Consider the following 17,159-nt stretch of genomic DNA (forward strand, 5'->3'; position numbering starts at 1 on the left):
GACGTTAGAACTACAATCTCCACCATATGACGATTTGATACTTAACTTTGACATGATTTCGACTCAAAAAATAAACTTATTGCATAAAGGTGTTAGTTGGGCATATAATCTAAACAATAAATAATACAAACTACAAAATAGCATCGGAAAGGACTGGAACTTTTAATGACAAAAGGCATGCACACGGAAAATCTAAAGGTCATGTTTCAGGCGACGAATGGAGACTGGGTGTTTGGAATGCTAGGGGAGTAAATGATGCCCGAAACAAAGAAAAAGGGATGCGAAACTAAAGACATAAAAAACGGCGTGTAGAAAGGCGGATTTGAAATATGGTCAGGAGTAGACTGTGAATCACATGGTAAACAAGGAGTAGGTCTCATTTTGAATGAAAGAGCAAGGCAGCATCTCGGAGACCATGGCTTCGTGTCTCCCAGACTGCTGTGGGCTAGAATGAAAGTAGGAATCAGAAAACTATTTATTATAGCATGCTACGCGTCGGTTGATAGTGATCCTAGAGAAGTAAAAGACGCCTTCTGGGACACTTTTAATGACACAATAAACATCTGCAAACATGGGGGAAGAATAATTCTACTAGGAGACATGAACGGTTGGGTGGGCATCCAAAATCAGGATACTGAAAGAGTATTAGGTAATTTTGGGGATCCAAGAACAAACTATAATGGAGATAAATTAGTTGGTCTATGCTTAGAAAAGGGTCTGTTTATTACAAATACTTGGTTTAGGCATAAAATGATCCATATGTACACCTGGTCTAAAGAAAATAGCCGCAGTATAATTGACTTTGTTGTTGCGGATGCAAGACTTAGAGAGTTAGTCAAAGATACAAGGGTCATGAGGGGTCCTGAATGCAATACTGATCATTACCTTCTGATCTCAAAACTTAACTTAGTTGGAGAAAAAAGAGACCCAAGAAAGCAAAACAAACGCGAATCAAAATTGAGAACCTACAGAAACTGCATGTGCGAATAGATTTCCAAAATAAGATAATCGAAAGCATAGATAGGGCAACATGGGAGAACCGAATAAAAAACAAAGATTTAGAGAGCGGCTGGACAATGTTACGGGATATCCTTGTTAGATGCACGATCGAAGTGTGTGGTACCGCAGTTGTAGGAAGAATGTCTGGTGATACGTGGTGGAATGATGAAATTCAGGCTGCCCAAAAAGCAAAAAGAGAAGCGTACAAGAGAACTTTGAACATCGCAGGTCTTAGCAATGAGGAAATAAGTAGACGCAGAAATGATTATAGACGCGAAAACAGGATACTTAAAGGATTAGTTAAAGAAAGTAAAGATGCAATTAGAGCAGAATAAGAGATAAAAATACAAAACGACTTTGAAGGAAGCAGGAAACTACTTTATAAAAAAATTAAAGGAAACAAAAGTACAGAAATTGTCAACATGAGAAATAGTAGGGGGGAAATGGTATATGATGCAGACGGAATACTAGAGGCTTTCAGAGACTATTTTAGGAGACAATTCGGAGATGAAGCTATCGGACACCACAACTGCGATGTTGAACACGATGCGATGGAAAACTCAATTGAAAAAGTCTGTGTCGCTGAGGTTAGGGATATAATTAAGAACTTGAAAAACGGTAAGGCTGCCGGGGTAGACGGTATTAACGCTGAAATATTTAAACACGGTGGCGAGTACATACCATATAGAGTTTGCGAATTGATAAATTTATGTTTCGAGATGGGAGACGTCCCAGACGATTGGAAAGAAGCTATTATCGTACCAATATACAAGAGAAAGGGAGATAAAAGCGAGTGCAATAATTACAGAGGGATTAGCTTATTAAGCACCGTAAGTAAAATATATTCAAAAATACTTATTCGTAGAGTAATGAAAATAACAGAAGCAAAGATTTGGGAAGCCCAAAGTGGGCTTATACCAGGAAGGTCATGTACGGATCAAATATTTAGCTTAATGCAAATAACAGAAAAAAGTTTGAGAGTAGGAAAAAAAGTTTTCCGTGCATTTGTTGACCTAGAAAAAGCTTTTGACAAGGTAGATAGAAGTAAACTTTGGGAAGTTCTGAAAGAGTATGGATTCAATGGATGGATCCTACAAGCTACAAAAACAATATATACAGGTAGCAAAGCGAGTGTAAGAGTGAATGGGAAACTGAGTGACTGTTTCGATATTATTCAAGGAGTTAGACAAGGATGCGTTATGTCTTCATGGTTATTTATATTATTTATGGACAAGTGTTTAAGAATGGCTCTCTTTGACGAAGAGGGTGTGGATCTCGAAACAGTATGGGTACGAGGGTTAGCGTTCACAGATGATAAGGTTATTATGGCAGAGTCTATCGAAGACTTACAAAGAATGTTGAATAAACTAGATGCAAGCATGAAGAGCATGGGCCTCAAAATTAACGCAAATAAAACAAAAACTATGGTGTTCAAAGGAAAGAGTGAGAAAACACTATGCAATATTCTAGTAAATGATGAGAGAATTGAACAAGTTGATTAGTTCGTATATCATGGTAGCTTATTTACTAGGGACGGGAAGATAGATGCGGAATTAGATAGACGAATAAATGAAGGTAAGAAGGTTATTGGTAGAGCAGGTCCCCTTATCAGAAGTAAAAATATATCAAATAAAGCTAAAATGGCAACACATAATTCTATATTTGTACCGACTGTTCTATACGGTAGCGAGACATGGACTTATCAAGAAAAAGATAAGAGTAAAGTTAACGCAATTGACATGAGATTCATGCGCATAATAAGCGGGAAGACCCTAATGGACAAAGTAAGTGACAAGATAATTCTAAAAGAATGTGGTGCAGAAGAGACGCTAGTAGACACATGGGAAAGAAATCGGTTAAGATGGTTCAGACATGTTGAGAGAATGCCAAATGAACGACTAACGAAACAAGTGTATGAAGGTAAAGTAAATGGCAGCGTACCCAGAGGTAGACCGCAGAAAGAATGGTTAGAATGTGTGAATGAGACCCTAGTTAGAAGAGACATAAGAAGTCACAGAAACACGAGAGCCTGCATAAAAAAATGCATGTACATAAAAGAAGCTAGAGAAGTATGCTAGGGCCGGAAAGTATGGCGGCAAATAGTTAATAAAAAGAGTGTCAGTAGAGTGAATGAAGCCTGAAACAAAAGACCTTGGCCACTAATGGACCCAAGTGGGGAACCTTACATAACGACTTCGTGAGGTTCTTCGCTTGGGGTGATTGCTAGAGAGATTGATCAGCAACCTGGGTCGGAGCAGTGTTGCGGAACGAACATGTTATTTACTTAAATAGCACGAGAATTCTGGATCAATCTGAAAAAATTTCTATCCCTTCCACACACTACCCCTTTCCCCTACCGAATGAGTCACGCCTACCCCGAAAGGGAAATGGCTTAATGGTGTTATAATAATAATAAAAATTCAACATTTCTGTAAAAAATTCGACTATTTTGTAGAATGTTCCTTTTGCGTTTTGTCGGCAATTCTTCTTTTTAGCAGAAAAATTTTTTGCGATGGAATGTTATTGTAGCTTGTTTAATTTTTCCAAAAACTTAATTTTTATTGTTTACGACCAAAAGACCCAACTAACTACAAGTTTCATAAAAAAAATGTATAATAATAAATTTGTATCTAATTTTTGTTAGAAAAACTTTTGTCTCATTTGTTTTTCGTAGTTTACGCCTCTTGTCTGAAAATTTAATTGGTGTATTTTCAATAGAGATTCGAACGAAATTAAGGGGCATTTTTGGATATTTGCCAATTATTTCGATAAATTTAAAACACTTTGGCTAAAAACTAAGCTTGGACTAAAAATCATAAAAACCTAATGAGCGTAGGCTCATTATGTCAAATTATGTGTTAATCGCATTTTATATAAAAAAGAACGAAAAGGAACTTAACGAAACTTTCGGTACGTTCCTTTTTGTTTCTTTCCACATAAAACTTTGACGAAACACAAATTTGACAATTTGCCTCCGTAATTGCATTATTTTTTAGTGACTTTTCATACTGATCATTATTTTCAGGTAAATTATATGGAATTTTAAGAAATAATTGGAAAATATCTGAAAATGTCCCTTAATTTAGTTGGAATCGCTGATTTTCAATTTAATTTTTATCGATTTGAATGAAAAATACGCACTTTTTTTTATGGTCCACTTTTGTTTATTTATTTTTTCCATAGATTGTGTAATTTGTCCAAAAATTTAATTTTTTTATTCTCAATTTTATTTCTTACGATTAGAACTAAAACTATTAGTTTCTTCCAGAAATGAAAAATAACAAATTTGTAGAACTTTTCTGAATGAAGAAGTTTTTTCCAATGATTTTTTAATGTTGTTTTTTACAAATTAAACAAAAACTACCCGCAGTTTTAGAATGTGATTAATAACAAATTTGTATATCTTTTTTGAGTTCATAATTTTTGTCAATTAATCTTTTGTCGTATCTTGCATAGTTTGACCGCATAATGAAATTTTTAATTTAATGAGTTTTCAACTAAATTAGTTGAAATATTAATCAAAAAGGATTTTTCAGTCAAGAAAGACAAAAATTCCAACTAATCTGTTGAATCTTCAAGTAAATTGATAATATTAATGTTATTACTATTTATAATATTTAATATTAATCTATAATGTTAAATTTTAATGCATACTTACTAATTGGTATTAAAAAATTTAATTTAGGAGTAACTATTTAGTAACTTGCCTAAGCAGTTGGCAACAATTGAGGTTCGAATTGCAGGTTGCAGTTAAATACTTTTAACTTCTTTTTTAAAATTAATAAACGATTCAACGCCCAGCGTGGAGCTCATGAATAATATTTTTAATATTTCACTATAACAAAATTGTGACTTATTAGTAAAGAATGTCATTACTAGAAGGCTATAAAAGTTATGCGGAAAGTTTTGAAGTACAAAAAAATGGCGAATTTTGCAGCGGTTCATTCACAGATCTTGACTAGTACTTTAGATTTATGTATTTTTTTACCAAATGCATAACTTACCAAAACAACAAATAAATAGTGGTAATGAATTTATAAGAACTTTATAAATGCTATATACTTTTTGCTTTTATGATTTCTGTTAGAGTATAAAAGATACTCAACGATATTTATTATTCTCCCAGTAATGGACATAATTGTTACTTTGTCCCAGAAATGGTCGGTTTACCTTAACATTTTGAATTTTTTTATCAAAAATATACAAAAGCTCAATCTAATCTGTCAATTTTTTCTAAATTCATCGTGCTAACATTCTAAAGGTTATAAAACATGAAAATTTGACAAAAACTGTGGGGAGGGGTCAAATTTTACACGAATCTTATCTTCCCTGATGAGAATGTACAAAACTTTACGTAATTTATGCATTTCCGGCTTCAATTTATCCTATAAAAAATTACAGACAAGAATTTATTCCGAACCAAACTAAACTATTCTTAATCATTCCCAAAGTTCTATCTGCTTCAGTGCGAATTAATCTGAATCAGCTTTTCAATCCTTTTCAATCCCTACAAGTTCAATCCGAAACCCACGAATGAATTCAAGCTTGGATGCATTCGGAGTAATACAGATTGCAAAGACGGATTGAAAGTGATCGAAATGTGTTTTGGGATTAAACTTGGTACTGGTTATGATTTAAATTGATCCAGAATGAGTTTCAGCTTAAAATCATGAGTTATAATTTACCTCTACCTATTAACAGTCAACTTATATCAGCATTAGCCATTTAGAACTTAATACTCACTCATGATATCAAATTGCGGCAACCACTTCTTTATCATCACATTCTTCATCTTCCTTGGAAATTCGTCATATTCCCACTTCAAAATAACTTTTCGTGGCATCTTCTCAAATACATTTAACAGAGCATCCAGTTTCTTTTGCGTTAGTGTTGATGTATTAACCATAGAACCCCAACTAAATAAAAGAGCCCCTTTCCGGGCATTGTCGAGAAACTTTTGTATATCATCTGGTAATGGTTTTGGCTCACCAATATGCATACCACCCACCTCAATTACATTTGGAACATAAGGTCTCGATCCATGAATGGAATAATGTGTATTTACTAATAGAGCAGATGTCTTCTTTGCAATTTCACTAAGAGGAGGAACCTCAGGTCCAAAAGTATCTTCAACAAGTTTCTGATTAGGACATTGAAATGCTATTTCGTAAATAAATTTTGCCCACCACAAACCCAATGTGTTCATAACTCTTTGCATAAATCTCATTTGACCTGAGTATAACTTAAAGAATTCCGGAATATAACTTGGATTATCAGGATTCCCCAGTCGATCGTTTATCCACGGCATTATTTCATGAGAGGATAATGCAATAAATGGTGCCTGAAATCTGTGTACGAAACCTAAAGCGCAATCAGTGGAAAAAGTTTCCATGAAAATCAGATCAAATCTCTGATCCGATTTAATTAGCTCACGAACCTCAGTGTTATTAAAAGTCATCTCACAATATTTCAGTCCAAGTTCTCGCAGTCTAAAAAACTTCCCCATATTAATGAAATAAGAATTAGATACCATTTTCTCAACGTTGACCACATTTCTGGTAATAAGTTTTGGATCGGTGAGGAGTACATCCTTATAATTATGTAGAATCTTCGTATCCATAGTGTTATTTTTACGAGGATTATAAGACAATACTGTCAGATTGTGACCTCTTCGAGCAAGTTCTTCTAAGAGCGGTTTAAAAAATGTAAAATGGCTCCCACTTGAAGTGAACAAAGCGGCTAGGATGTTCAATTTCTTATTTTCTGACGCACTGAATGATGGAGATCCATAATGAGCTGTAGCAGATTCACTTGTTGCTTTCATGACCAATGATGATATTACCATCAATGTGGAGATTATAATTAAACCAAAAAAATTCATTCTAAATGTTAATTTTAATTTATAGTTTATGAACTGATTAAAATATGAATGATGCAGATTTCAGTTGTCCCCCTTCTTTAATTCTGTATAGTCGATAGTAATTAGTTTTCGCAACCTAGAACTTAAATCACTATCAGCTTGGTGCATGATAAATCTCACTATAATCTATGAGAGTTTAGTAGATAAATTTCCGCATTTTGTAGATTCAAATGCAACACAATTAATATATGAGAGTTTCCGCGAAAGGTGTCATTTCCGTTAAAAGAAAGTTAAAGATAATTTTCGAGGCTTGGAAGATGTGGACAGAGGTGACTTTAGACCTAGTAAGAGCTACACAGGGGAATATTTTGACACTTAGGTGTGATTTTTGAGGCTAAGGAGAGCTGGAAAATGGGATTTTATATTTTCTTTTGTTTCTACCATTATTCGAAAAGTCTGATAAACAATTACTAATAGTTTGGTATATTTATTGAAATATCTAATTGTTAGTAGTAAGTATGATTTCATACATAAAAAACTATTTGAATCTTTAAAAACCCCACAAAAATCATATGCAGCGCCTAAAACTAGAAAAGAAACTCAATCTAATACTTATAGGGTGGTTTTGGGACCATTTAAACCAGACATATAAGCCTCAAATTTAACAAGTAAATTCTAATTTGTATTCTATGGCTAATGGCAAAGAAAAAGTTAAGGGTTAAATCGACACACCTGATATTGAGGATTCTGAATTAAATTTCGAACAAAGTCTTTTTTCTCGGGGAAAATACCTGCTAAACTTTATTCGGCTTGCGGAAACTTTAGATATTTTTTTTTACCAAACAAATAGAGGTAACAGGTGACAAATATTATACAGGTATATTTTTGTAATTCATTCCAACTATTATATTTTACAATTTTTATTAGAAATTAGGGTTGCTTCAGAAGAGCTAAGCGGATGAACCTTCTTTGAGTATCTTTGGACATCAAATAAAACCATTTCAAGACATAAAATTATAGGCATGGGCATTAGGACATTTTTCGATTATTTGTTCGGATTCGCACTGGTAGAAATAGTATCATTTATATAACCATATGATTGTAGGTTAGAAAATTATGAGTACATTCGTAATATAACACCTGTACTTCAATCATAAAGAGAACAAAATGCACTTAGTGAAATATTGTAAATACAACTTATCACATTCGTGGTACAAAACTATAATATACGTATTATTATTATATGAGACGTTTCATCCAATTAAACATGTTTCGAAGCGAGCTTTCTCTACAATATTGTCGTTTGGCAATATACTCTGTATGATTGATATACCCGTCTTGGTTTTGTTTACCATAAGCGTATCTCGCTCGCTCCTGCTCGGCTGTCTTCATAAGCAACAATAATCGGATAGTCAAAAGAAACATCATGTATAGCTGTATCTATACCAGGAATAAAACCGAATGAATCTATTGATAAATATTGTTATACAGCAAATTCATTTCTATCAGTGCAAGGCCTTGAAGTTTCGACATTTTTTAGGATTCTTTTTTCGAATCTTTTATCACCTTAGGGGTAGAAAACGATAGGTTTTCAGAAGGACTATGGAAATTAAATTTTTTACGTATCTGTAAACATTAAGTAAAAATAATTAGTCTTGAAAGTTAGGTCTCGAAGTTAGAACATTTTTTTTTTCATTTTTTCCGTTTTTTTATTATAATATACGTAGAAAACGAGGTTGTTCTACAAGAGCTAGGAGTATAAAACTTTTTGTATGATTAAGAATAAAATCACGGTGAAGGAAAATGACACTTTTCGGAAAAAATCCCATATAAGAAAATACTTAATAACATCACGATGGGATTCTTATGTTTCTTACACTTATGTTCTATGCACCCGAATTTTCGAAACTAAAAAAGTAACTCACAATCTTCCTATTTTAATCACTTTCCTCGTTTGACTGTTCAAATTCCGACACAAAGTTCGATATGTTGAAATTATGATAACACTTTCTGTAAAAGAGATATTTTTGAAGTAATGAACTGTACAATGGTCAAGAGTACACTAACTTCTCATGAGGCAGTAAGGATGATAACGGGAATTTAGAGATTACAGTAGACGAGATAAAATTGTTCATTGCGGATTTTGATAGGCTTTGTTGTCAGAAAAACAAATGTAACATTTTCGAATAAAGATATCAATAACTATTTACCTCAGTTATTTTTCAAATATATCGATTTTTTAAAATTAATAATTGTATTAACATACTTGTGCGAAATACATGTGACTACTCGCACCACTAGTGCCAGATATCACCTGCCTTTGTTTTATGTACCCCGTTCTATAATGCTTGTCGTATCTTAACATGTTAATTAAGTCGTTCGACGAACTAGCAATGGAACATTGAAATTGAAATCTCGGTGTTGCCGAACATCGATTTCGAAAATGATCGACATCAATGTAGTTTTATGCTCCAACTCTTAATTTGAAAAATCAACCCCTTTGTATCACGTAGACCTAAATTTATCAAAAAATAGTTTTTTTGAGAAATTCAATATGTGTAAGACGGGATTTTTATGCTCCTCAAAATAACCAACTTCAATTATTGGGCTCCAACCCTTAACATTAAAATTCAACGCTTCACACCATACATATATGACTTTGTGCAAAAATGATCTTTTTTTAGTGTGAATAAAGTGTGTGATTCAGATTCAGACACTGTATGCACACTGTAAAATTCTCAAAATGATTATTTATTGATAAAATCATGTCTGGGCTGTATAAAGGGAATAATTTTTTCAACGTTGAAGGTCGGAGCCCAAAAATCGAAATAGGTATTTTCGAGGAGCCCAGAAAAACCCAAAAATAAGATAAGATTCAATTTCTAAAACATTAAAATTTTGCTAAGAGAGTTCATTTTTAAAGTTAATGGTTGTTTTGGGGAAATTTTTTAGCAGATTTCAAGAACCAAACAAAAATATGTAGTATTATTAGGGTGGAGAAAGAAAATGCGTAATTTCTTAAAATTCTAATATTAACACCCCGTGCAGAAATTTCCCCATCTTTCCCTATTTGAAGTTGGGTTCTGATGGGACCCCTATCAGAATATCTAGTCTAGAAAAAACTGGTGAGGCCCCTATCAGAATATCTAGTCTAGAAAAACTGATGAGTGCCCTGCCAGGTTCTGGTAAAGAATTCCATGCTTCGTATAGGTATGGCAAATCTATGTGTGTCTAATAGGACCCCGACTAGAGAACTCCTAAAATCTTATATTGCCTAAAATATAATTTTGAGGCTTTTGAAGGTTTGAGTAAGCAAAAATAATGTTTTTATGAGTATTTAAACTCGTTATTCTCGAAAACTTCATTTAAGGCACCAATGAATATTTTCTTCGGAGTCAGGAATATATTTTTCAGTTAAAGTTAAAGAACTTATGTCAAGTGCAACTGGTCAGTGCTGTTTTTTAAAGAAACAAATTCTGAATCCAATCTTTATGAAAGATTGTAAATGTTTAGAACAAATTACATTTTAGGTTTGGGTTTAAATGCTCATAAAAAATTTAATGTTCTGTCACTGTAAAAAGTTGTAAAGTAGTCTACAATGGGAAAAAACGAAATATTATACGAATAAAAATTTCAGTCGATTACATTTATTTGTTTTAAAATGATTTTATAGATATTCATGTTAACAGTATTTATATTTTTCGTTTAAATAATGTCGTATAATAATAAATATTTGATTAGAAAAAAAGAGTTTACAATTTGGTGTTTTAGCTTTTCTAAGCCGTAGGTTATGATGATGGCTTTTTCATCGAGTTTCAACTTGTCGGCTTAGCGCAATATTTAAACTCCCGACTCTTGGGCGATAGATTTAGGCCGGTATATATATGTAGGTTCGATACCCCGTGGCGTTAAAAATCTTATTTGTAATATAATGTTTAAGAATGATATATATGTATTCACTATAAAGAGGACCATTAATATTTTAAGAGAAAATACTCGCAATTAATTAATATTTATTTTTTAAAACTTTTTTTGTCACATGGTTAGAGTATAGCAGTAGTGGGTGTTACAATTACCCAAAATGTTTTAATGAAATTTCAATTTTTGAAAATATAAATGATATTCGGATCGTATACAGTCATATGATGATGAACGGATAAAAGTACTGGCTGCCAGTACCCTGCAGGCGTCCTGCAGGTACTTTTCTCTTTAATTGAATTGTAAGCGGGTTGACCTCACCAGAAGCCTACTAGAAAATCTAGTAGGGCCCCGTGGCCTGAGCGTTACGTACCAGATGGGTCCCTGGCTAGTTCCCCTAACTAGAGCCCGATTAGAGTTAGCAAAACTAGTCAGGGCCCCACTCGATCCCTTTCGAAATTTCTGCACGGCACGTGCCATTGGGAACTTCAAAATCTTATTTAATTGACATGGGCAAATTTTAAATGTTAGAAAAATTGAACTCATGTTTCAGGGTTTCATCGAAACGTGCCAAGTTTTTTAGGGATTTAGGAGAAGTGTCAACGAAATAAAACTATACTGATAACTTTTATTTGCTACTCACCCTAACTCGCTGCAGTGCCCCAAATATGACCCAAAAATAAAAAAAATAAAATAAAACTATATTTTTACGTATTATTGTCACTTTTTAGCATTTTCCGTCGTGTTTTTCTGCAAATAATTACTAATGTACAATTTGAAAAATTACCATAACTTTTCAAACAATTTTCGATTGTTTGAACAAATATAAATCATTTAAACATTATTTGTTTCCCACCAATTTAAATAATAATCGTATTTTCTAATTGAAATGCAATTTCTTGTAGTTCTTTGGAGTAGACATTTTTTCTAAAAACAATATGTAATTACTTCAACAATTAATTATATTTTATTTTCAAAATTTCTAAAAATTAAGCCAGAAATGTCAACTTTTTTCAAATTGGGATCTTATGCTGCTTTTTGTTGAATAATTATACAATTTTGACACATTTCTTCTGTTGTTAAAGAAATTTCTATTTATTTAAACAATTTTGATTTGCTTAAGCAGTTATAATTGTATGTCTTCTATTTTATTTCATTTTTTTAGTAATTAAAGAAAACTTCTTGAGCAACTAAAGATTGCTTAAAGAAATATAGATTTATTAAACATTGAAATAAATGTATGAAAATAATTTAATCATTTAACAAAGCGTAGCATAGGATCCTAATTTAGAAAGAAAGTTAATATCTCCTCCACAACTTTTAGGAATTTTGAATATAAACAAGAAATAACTATGCAAATATTTGCATAATATTTTTAGAAAACTTTACTTCTTCAAACAATGACAAGCAATTACATTTCAATCAGAAAATACGATTATTTAAAAAAAAGTTTTGGGAATAAATAATTGTTTAAATAATTTACATTTGTTCAAAGAATTAGAGATTGTTTAAGAAGTCATGATAAATATTCAAACTGTCCATTAGTAATTATTAATATGAAAAAGACGACGGAAATTAGTAAAAAGTAACAACAATACGAAAAAATGTAGTTTTTGGATTTTTATGTCATATTTGGGACGATTAGGATTAGTATCTCAAAAGTTATCTGGTTTACAGATGACAATGACAACAACAACGAGGACGGCAGACAGACAGAAATCATCGTAAAACCTGTTTTTCGGATTCAGGGAGTCTCGAAACGTGAAGATTTAAAGAAATGCGTGACAGTCTGTTTTCACATATAACTTATATCTTCTCATTATGATGAGAATGTAATTTAAAAAAATATTATTATAATGCCAGTGTAAATGGTCACGTGATTAAAGTGCTCAACCTTAAGGGAAAACGACAAAATCGAAATTAGGGTAATTTGTTCTATAATCTCCTAAAAATACGTTGACGGTAAAAGTATTTCAAAAACGTAATTTTATCATTATTTCAGGTAATTTTTCACAAAAGAAATCCATTCTTATTTCTCTTATATTAGCTATAATATTATAAAATATAGTAATATAGCTCATATTTCCGTAGAAGATTACTTAGCCTTGTTTAGTTTAGAAGTGAATAAAACCAATTCATGACAAGGACGGGATTTCTCGTATTTAACTCAGCATATGTTTTTTGTATTTTACAATTGACAAGTTTGTAATTAATTTAAAGGTTATTTTAAATTAGTTGAACAATTAATTATTATTTTTTAATTTTTAGTATTTTCTTGTAGTCATAATCTTAATCAACAACATTTATTTTCTGCATTCACTCGCTGGTTCATTAATTCTAAAAAATACTTAATTTTTAGGATTTACAGGGAGAATAAAAATTAATTTACAAATAATAATTATTTAAATAATTTGAAGTTTTTTCAACAATACTTGCAAACTTGTCACTTATCAATATTTATCAATACTTATCAATACTTATCACTTATCACTTATCATACAGAAAGTTCATGCTAAAATGTGTTTTCAAAAGCCCGTCTCTAGAATGAATTTTAAATAAAACTGCTATTTTGCAACTTTCGGCAATTTTCTGGACAAAATATAAACAGATTGGGGCGTCAAATTTAAAAGGTATGGGATGGAAATGATTCCTTGATTATTGCTTAAGATGAGACTGAAATTCAATGACAAAAAGTCAAAACAAGTATGTTTATCGGTATTTGTCCGAAAACTGAGCTTTCTTCATTAAAAGGTTTTCTTCTTTGAAAAAAAATCAGTTTTTTTTCTAGGAATTTCACAAAATAGGGGGCGGCCTTGCCCTTCAGCAAAATAATAACTAATATTATCAATAATATATTTGTCTCGCGCTTCGCAATCGGTATTTGTATTTTCCCCATATTTGTGAGCAAGCCTTTCAAACCTAAAATCCAAAGCATAGACAACTTTTATTTTGTGATTGTGAATTCTCTTTCTTTAAAGTTCCTTCGAAGTTAACGAACACTTTCTCATCATGTATCTCGTGCTTGGCACTCGATTTCATCGACAATCCGAACTTTTCTACATTATTGTCAACTCTATTATATCAAATCTATTATATACTTATTTCTGTACCTTGGTCTGGGACTGTTTATTTAGATATTGCAAAATAAAGTACAATTTTCACTTTTTATTTTTACTTTAATATTTATTTCTTATTTTTAATTAAATTTCATTCTTAGCTACCCTGAAAACTTTATATAATTTCAATAAATTTATATTATTAAAATTCATAATATGCATTAGTATTGGTATACAAATATTTTCATTGTCTTATTTTCATCAATAAATAACCAGTGTATCATATTAAAATAACAATTATTATGGAACATTTCATTAAAAATTGTGTCGTTTTCTATAAATTTAATTTGTTTATTTTCAATTTTATTTGTTACGATTCAAACTTAAAATACATGTTCTAGCGCAAGGTGGTTCTAAGCATATTTGTGATATAATTTAGGCGAAAAATGTTGTTAAATAAAATGTTATTGTAGCTGATGCCCCTTTTTTAAAAATTTCATATTTATAAAAATTTGATAACCAGACTTTCTAACAAACTTTTGTCTATTTATTTTTTTTTATAGCGTGTGCCGTTTGTCCAATAATATAATTTTTTCAATGAAATATTTTGCAAATAAAACACAAACTACCCCTCCAATAAAAAAGTAATTAATAAAAATTTGAAGCTTTTTTTAGATAAACAAGTTTTGTCTCTTTTTTAATAGCTTGTATCGTTATTCCATAAATTTAATTTTTTCATTTTTAATATCTTGCACAGTGTGACTGCAAAATGAAATTTTTTGTTACTTTTTGTACGATGAAAGTTTGAATTTTCAACTTCTCCAAAAAAGTGAAAAAGTTTTTATGATAATCTTTCAGGGTTTTCAAAAATCAGTTTTTTTTTTGTTAATGACTTTTTTTCATATCAAGCGCTGTTTTGCTTAAAACGTTCATTTCATTTTTTTATTTTGAAAATGCTATATTTCTGATAATTTTCTTTTTATCGAATAAAGTCATCAGCAGGAATTGTTCTAGTTTCCGAGTTCTATGAATAACCATACATAGAATTTTTTAATCTTGAAAAAATGGTCTAAAAAAAATTGATAATGCGCTCACTTTATAAATTTTCATCCAAAATATCTGGTTTACGAACTCGTTCTTTCTTTTTATGCCATAAAAAAGTGTGCCAAAACAGAATCCAACCAGATTAATCTTTCGAAAGTTATCGTGCCTGCAGACTACATACTACAGACAAACAGACCGAGACCTTCGTAAAAATAGTATTTTTTTTACTCCCGGGGTAATTTTTTTTTGTTTTAATCGTGACAAAGCTTTAAAAATATTATATTTTTCATAAAAACTATGCGAGAAACGAAAACAATGTTGCGAAGAATATTTTTCTGGTAGAACTGGTGCTTGTAACATGTGACTATTTAAACCTCTATTGACAGTATTATATACTATTATTCTCATAAAAAAGAGCCAAAATAGTTCAAAGATTTTAAAAATTAAATCGGCCTATATAATTGGAAATTTCTTATTACTCACTCATGATATCGAATTGCGGCAACCACTTCTTGATCATCACGTTTTTCAGTTTCCTAGGCAGTTCATCAGATTCCCACTTTAAAATTACTTTTCGTGGCACCTCACTGAAAACATTTAACATAGCATCCAGTTTCACTTGCAACATTGATGAGGCATTAACCATTGAACCCCAACTAAACAAAAGAACACCTTCCGGGGAATCATCGAGGAACTTTTTTATATCATCTGGTAATGGCTTTGGTTTACCAATATGCATCCCACCAACCTCAATTACATTTGGAACATAAGGTCTCGATCCATGAATGGAATAATGCGTATTTACCAACAGAGCAGATGTATTCTTTGCAATTTCATTGAGAGGAGGAACTCCAGGTCCAAAAGCATCGTCAACAAGTTTTTGATGAGGCCCTGTGTATCCAATTTCATAAGCCAGTTTATCCGCCAACAAACTCAATGTGTTCAGAACTCTTTGCATAAAATTCATTGGACCTGCGTGTAACTTAAAAAATTCCGGAATGAAACTCGGATTATCAGGGTTTCCCAGTCGGTCGTTAATCCACGGCATTATTTCATGAGAAGATAATGCAATAAATGGTGCCTGGAATTTATGCACAAAACCTAAGGCACAATCACCACAAAAAGTTTCCATGAAAATAAGATCAAACTTCTGATCCGACTTAATTAGCTGGCGAACCTCCGGATTATTAAGAGTCATCTCACAATATGTCAGTCCAAAATGTCGCATTCGAAAAATATTGTCAAAATTTATGAAATAAGAATCAACTGGTTTTTCTTGAAGATTGATTACATTTTCTCCAATAAATTTTGGATCAGTGAGGAGCACATCGTTATAATTCGGTAGCACATTCGCATCAATATTGTTATTTTTACGAGGATTATAAGACAACACTGTCAAATTATGACCTCTTCGAGCAAGTTCTTCCAAGAGCGGTTTGAAAAATGCGAAATGACTCCCACTTGAAGTAAACAAAGCGGCCAAGATGTTCAATTTTTTATTTTCAGTGTTACTGAAATTTGGAGATCCGTTATGAACTAGTGTAGATTTACTTGATGATATAATAACCAATGACGATAGCACCATCCATGTTGAAATAATCAAAAACCGAAATAAATGCATTCTGAATGTAATGTTTAATTTAAAGAATTTACAAGAAAGAGACTTATGATGACAATGCTATTTAATTTATAATCTATTCTCTAAGGAGAATTGCATTTTCTATTTTTTACCCGAAATTTTTTATGCGATGAACCATACAATGGGCAAGAGCATACTAAATACTAAAATATTCCTGACTTCTTAAATAAGATGATGGGAATTCGGGGGGGGGGGGGGCATTAGGAAATGCGTGGCGGCCAATGTCGAAACGTGGTCGGCTTGAATTGAGGTCAACCCAAAAGGGCTTGCACCTTTCGTTTTTCTTTCGCAATCATTTCAGTGAGACCTTATGATTGATTTGTGACCAAAAAAAGAAGCGCTGAAGGTATTATTGAATTAACTTAATTGATCATTCATTTTCCGCAGGAACCATTCAAATATTAGTAAAAGTGTGATAAATTTCAGTTTTTATTACTGTACTGTTTCCAAACTGTAAAGACTTTAATAATTTCTTAAATATATCTATAAAAATCAAGTGTATCAAATTTTAAAAGAAATCTCATTTTTACATTCTCATTTTGATGAGAAGCTATTGGTTTTATGTGAATATTGAGTTTTGCGAATTTAATCAATCCCCCTAAGCCAGAAAAAAATTATTTTCAGTAAGTTGTCTATCTCTAGT

General features: G+C 31.8%; 2 protein-coding genes across 5 annotated transcripts in view; both read right to left on the minus strand.

Annotated features, from left to right (window-relative positions):
* LOC117181424 (UDP-glucuronosyltransferase 2B15-like) overlaps window positions 1-8,899 on the minus strand; it is a 204,765-nt gene extending 195,866 nt beyond the window's left edge. Inside the window, exons 1-2 of one of the 4 annotated variants that reach the window (XM_033374058.1) lie at window positions 8,785-8,899; window positions 5,743-6,995 (exon numbers count right to left, since the gene is read on the minus strand). In XM_033374058.1, the coding sequence (XP_033229949.1) occupies window positions 5,743-6,880 (1,138 nt within the window). In that variant the 5' untranslated portion in view covers window positions 6,881-6,995; window positions 8,785-8,899. Of the gene's footprint in view, window positions 1-5,742; window positions 7,002-8,736 lie in introns of all 4 variants that reach the window. The other 3 variants (XM_033374055.1, XM_033374059.1, XM_033374056.1) reach the window with 3 other exon arrangements.
* Window positions 8,900-15,352: 6,453 nt separating this feature from the next.
* On the minus strand, window positions 15,353-16,462 carry LOC117181134 (UDP-glucuronosyltransferase 2B15-like). Its single transcript, XM_033373702.1, has one exon. The coding sequence runs from the start codon at window positions 16,460-16,462 to the stop codon at window positions 15,353-15,355; it is 1,110 nt and encodes a 369-aa protein (XP_033229593.1).
* Between the last annotated feature and the right edge of the window lie 697 nt (window positions 16,463-17,159).

The sequence above is a fragment of the Belonocnema kinseyi genome, chromosome 10 (assembly GCF_010883055.1).
Source record: "Belonocnema kinseyi isolate 2016_QV_RU_SX_M_011 chromosome 10, B_treatae_v1, whole genome shotgun sequence".
Taxonomy (NCBI): domain Eukaryota; kingdom Metazoa; phylum Arthropoda; class Insecta; order Hymenoptera; family Cynipidae; genus Belonocnema; species Belonocnema kinseyi.

Coding starts and splice junctions, on each gene's coding strand:
- LOC117181134 (XM_033373702.1), bottom strand. CDS start 16,462: ATGGTGCTATCGTCATTGGTTATTATATCATCAAGTAAATCTACACTA.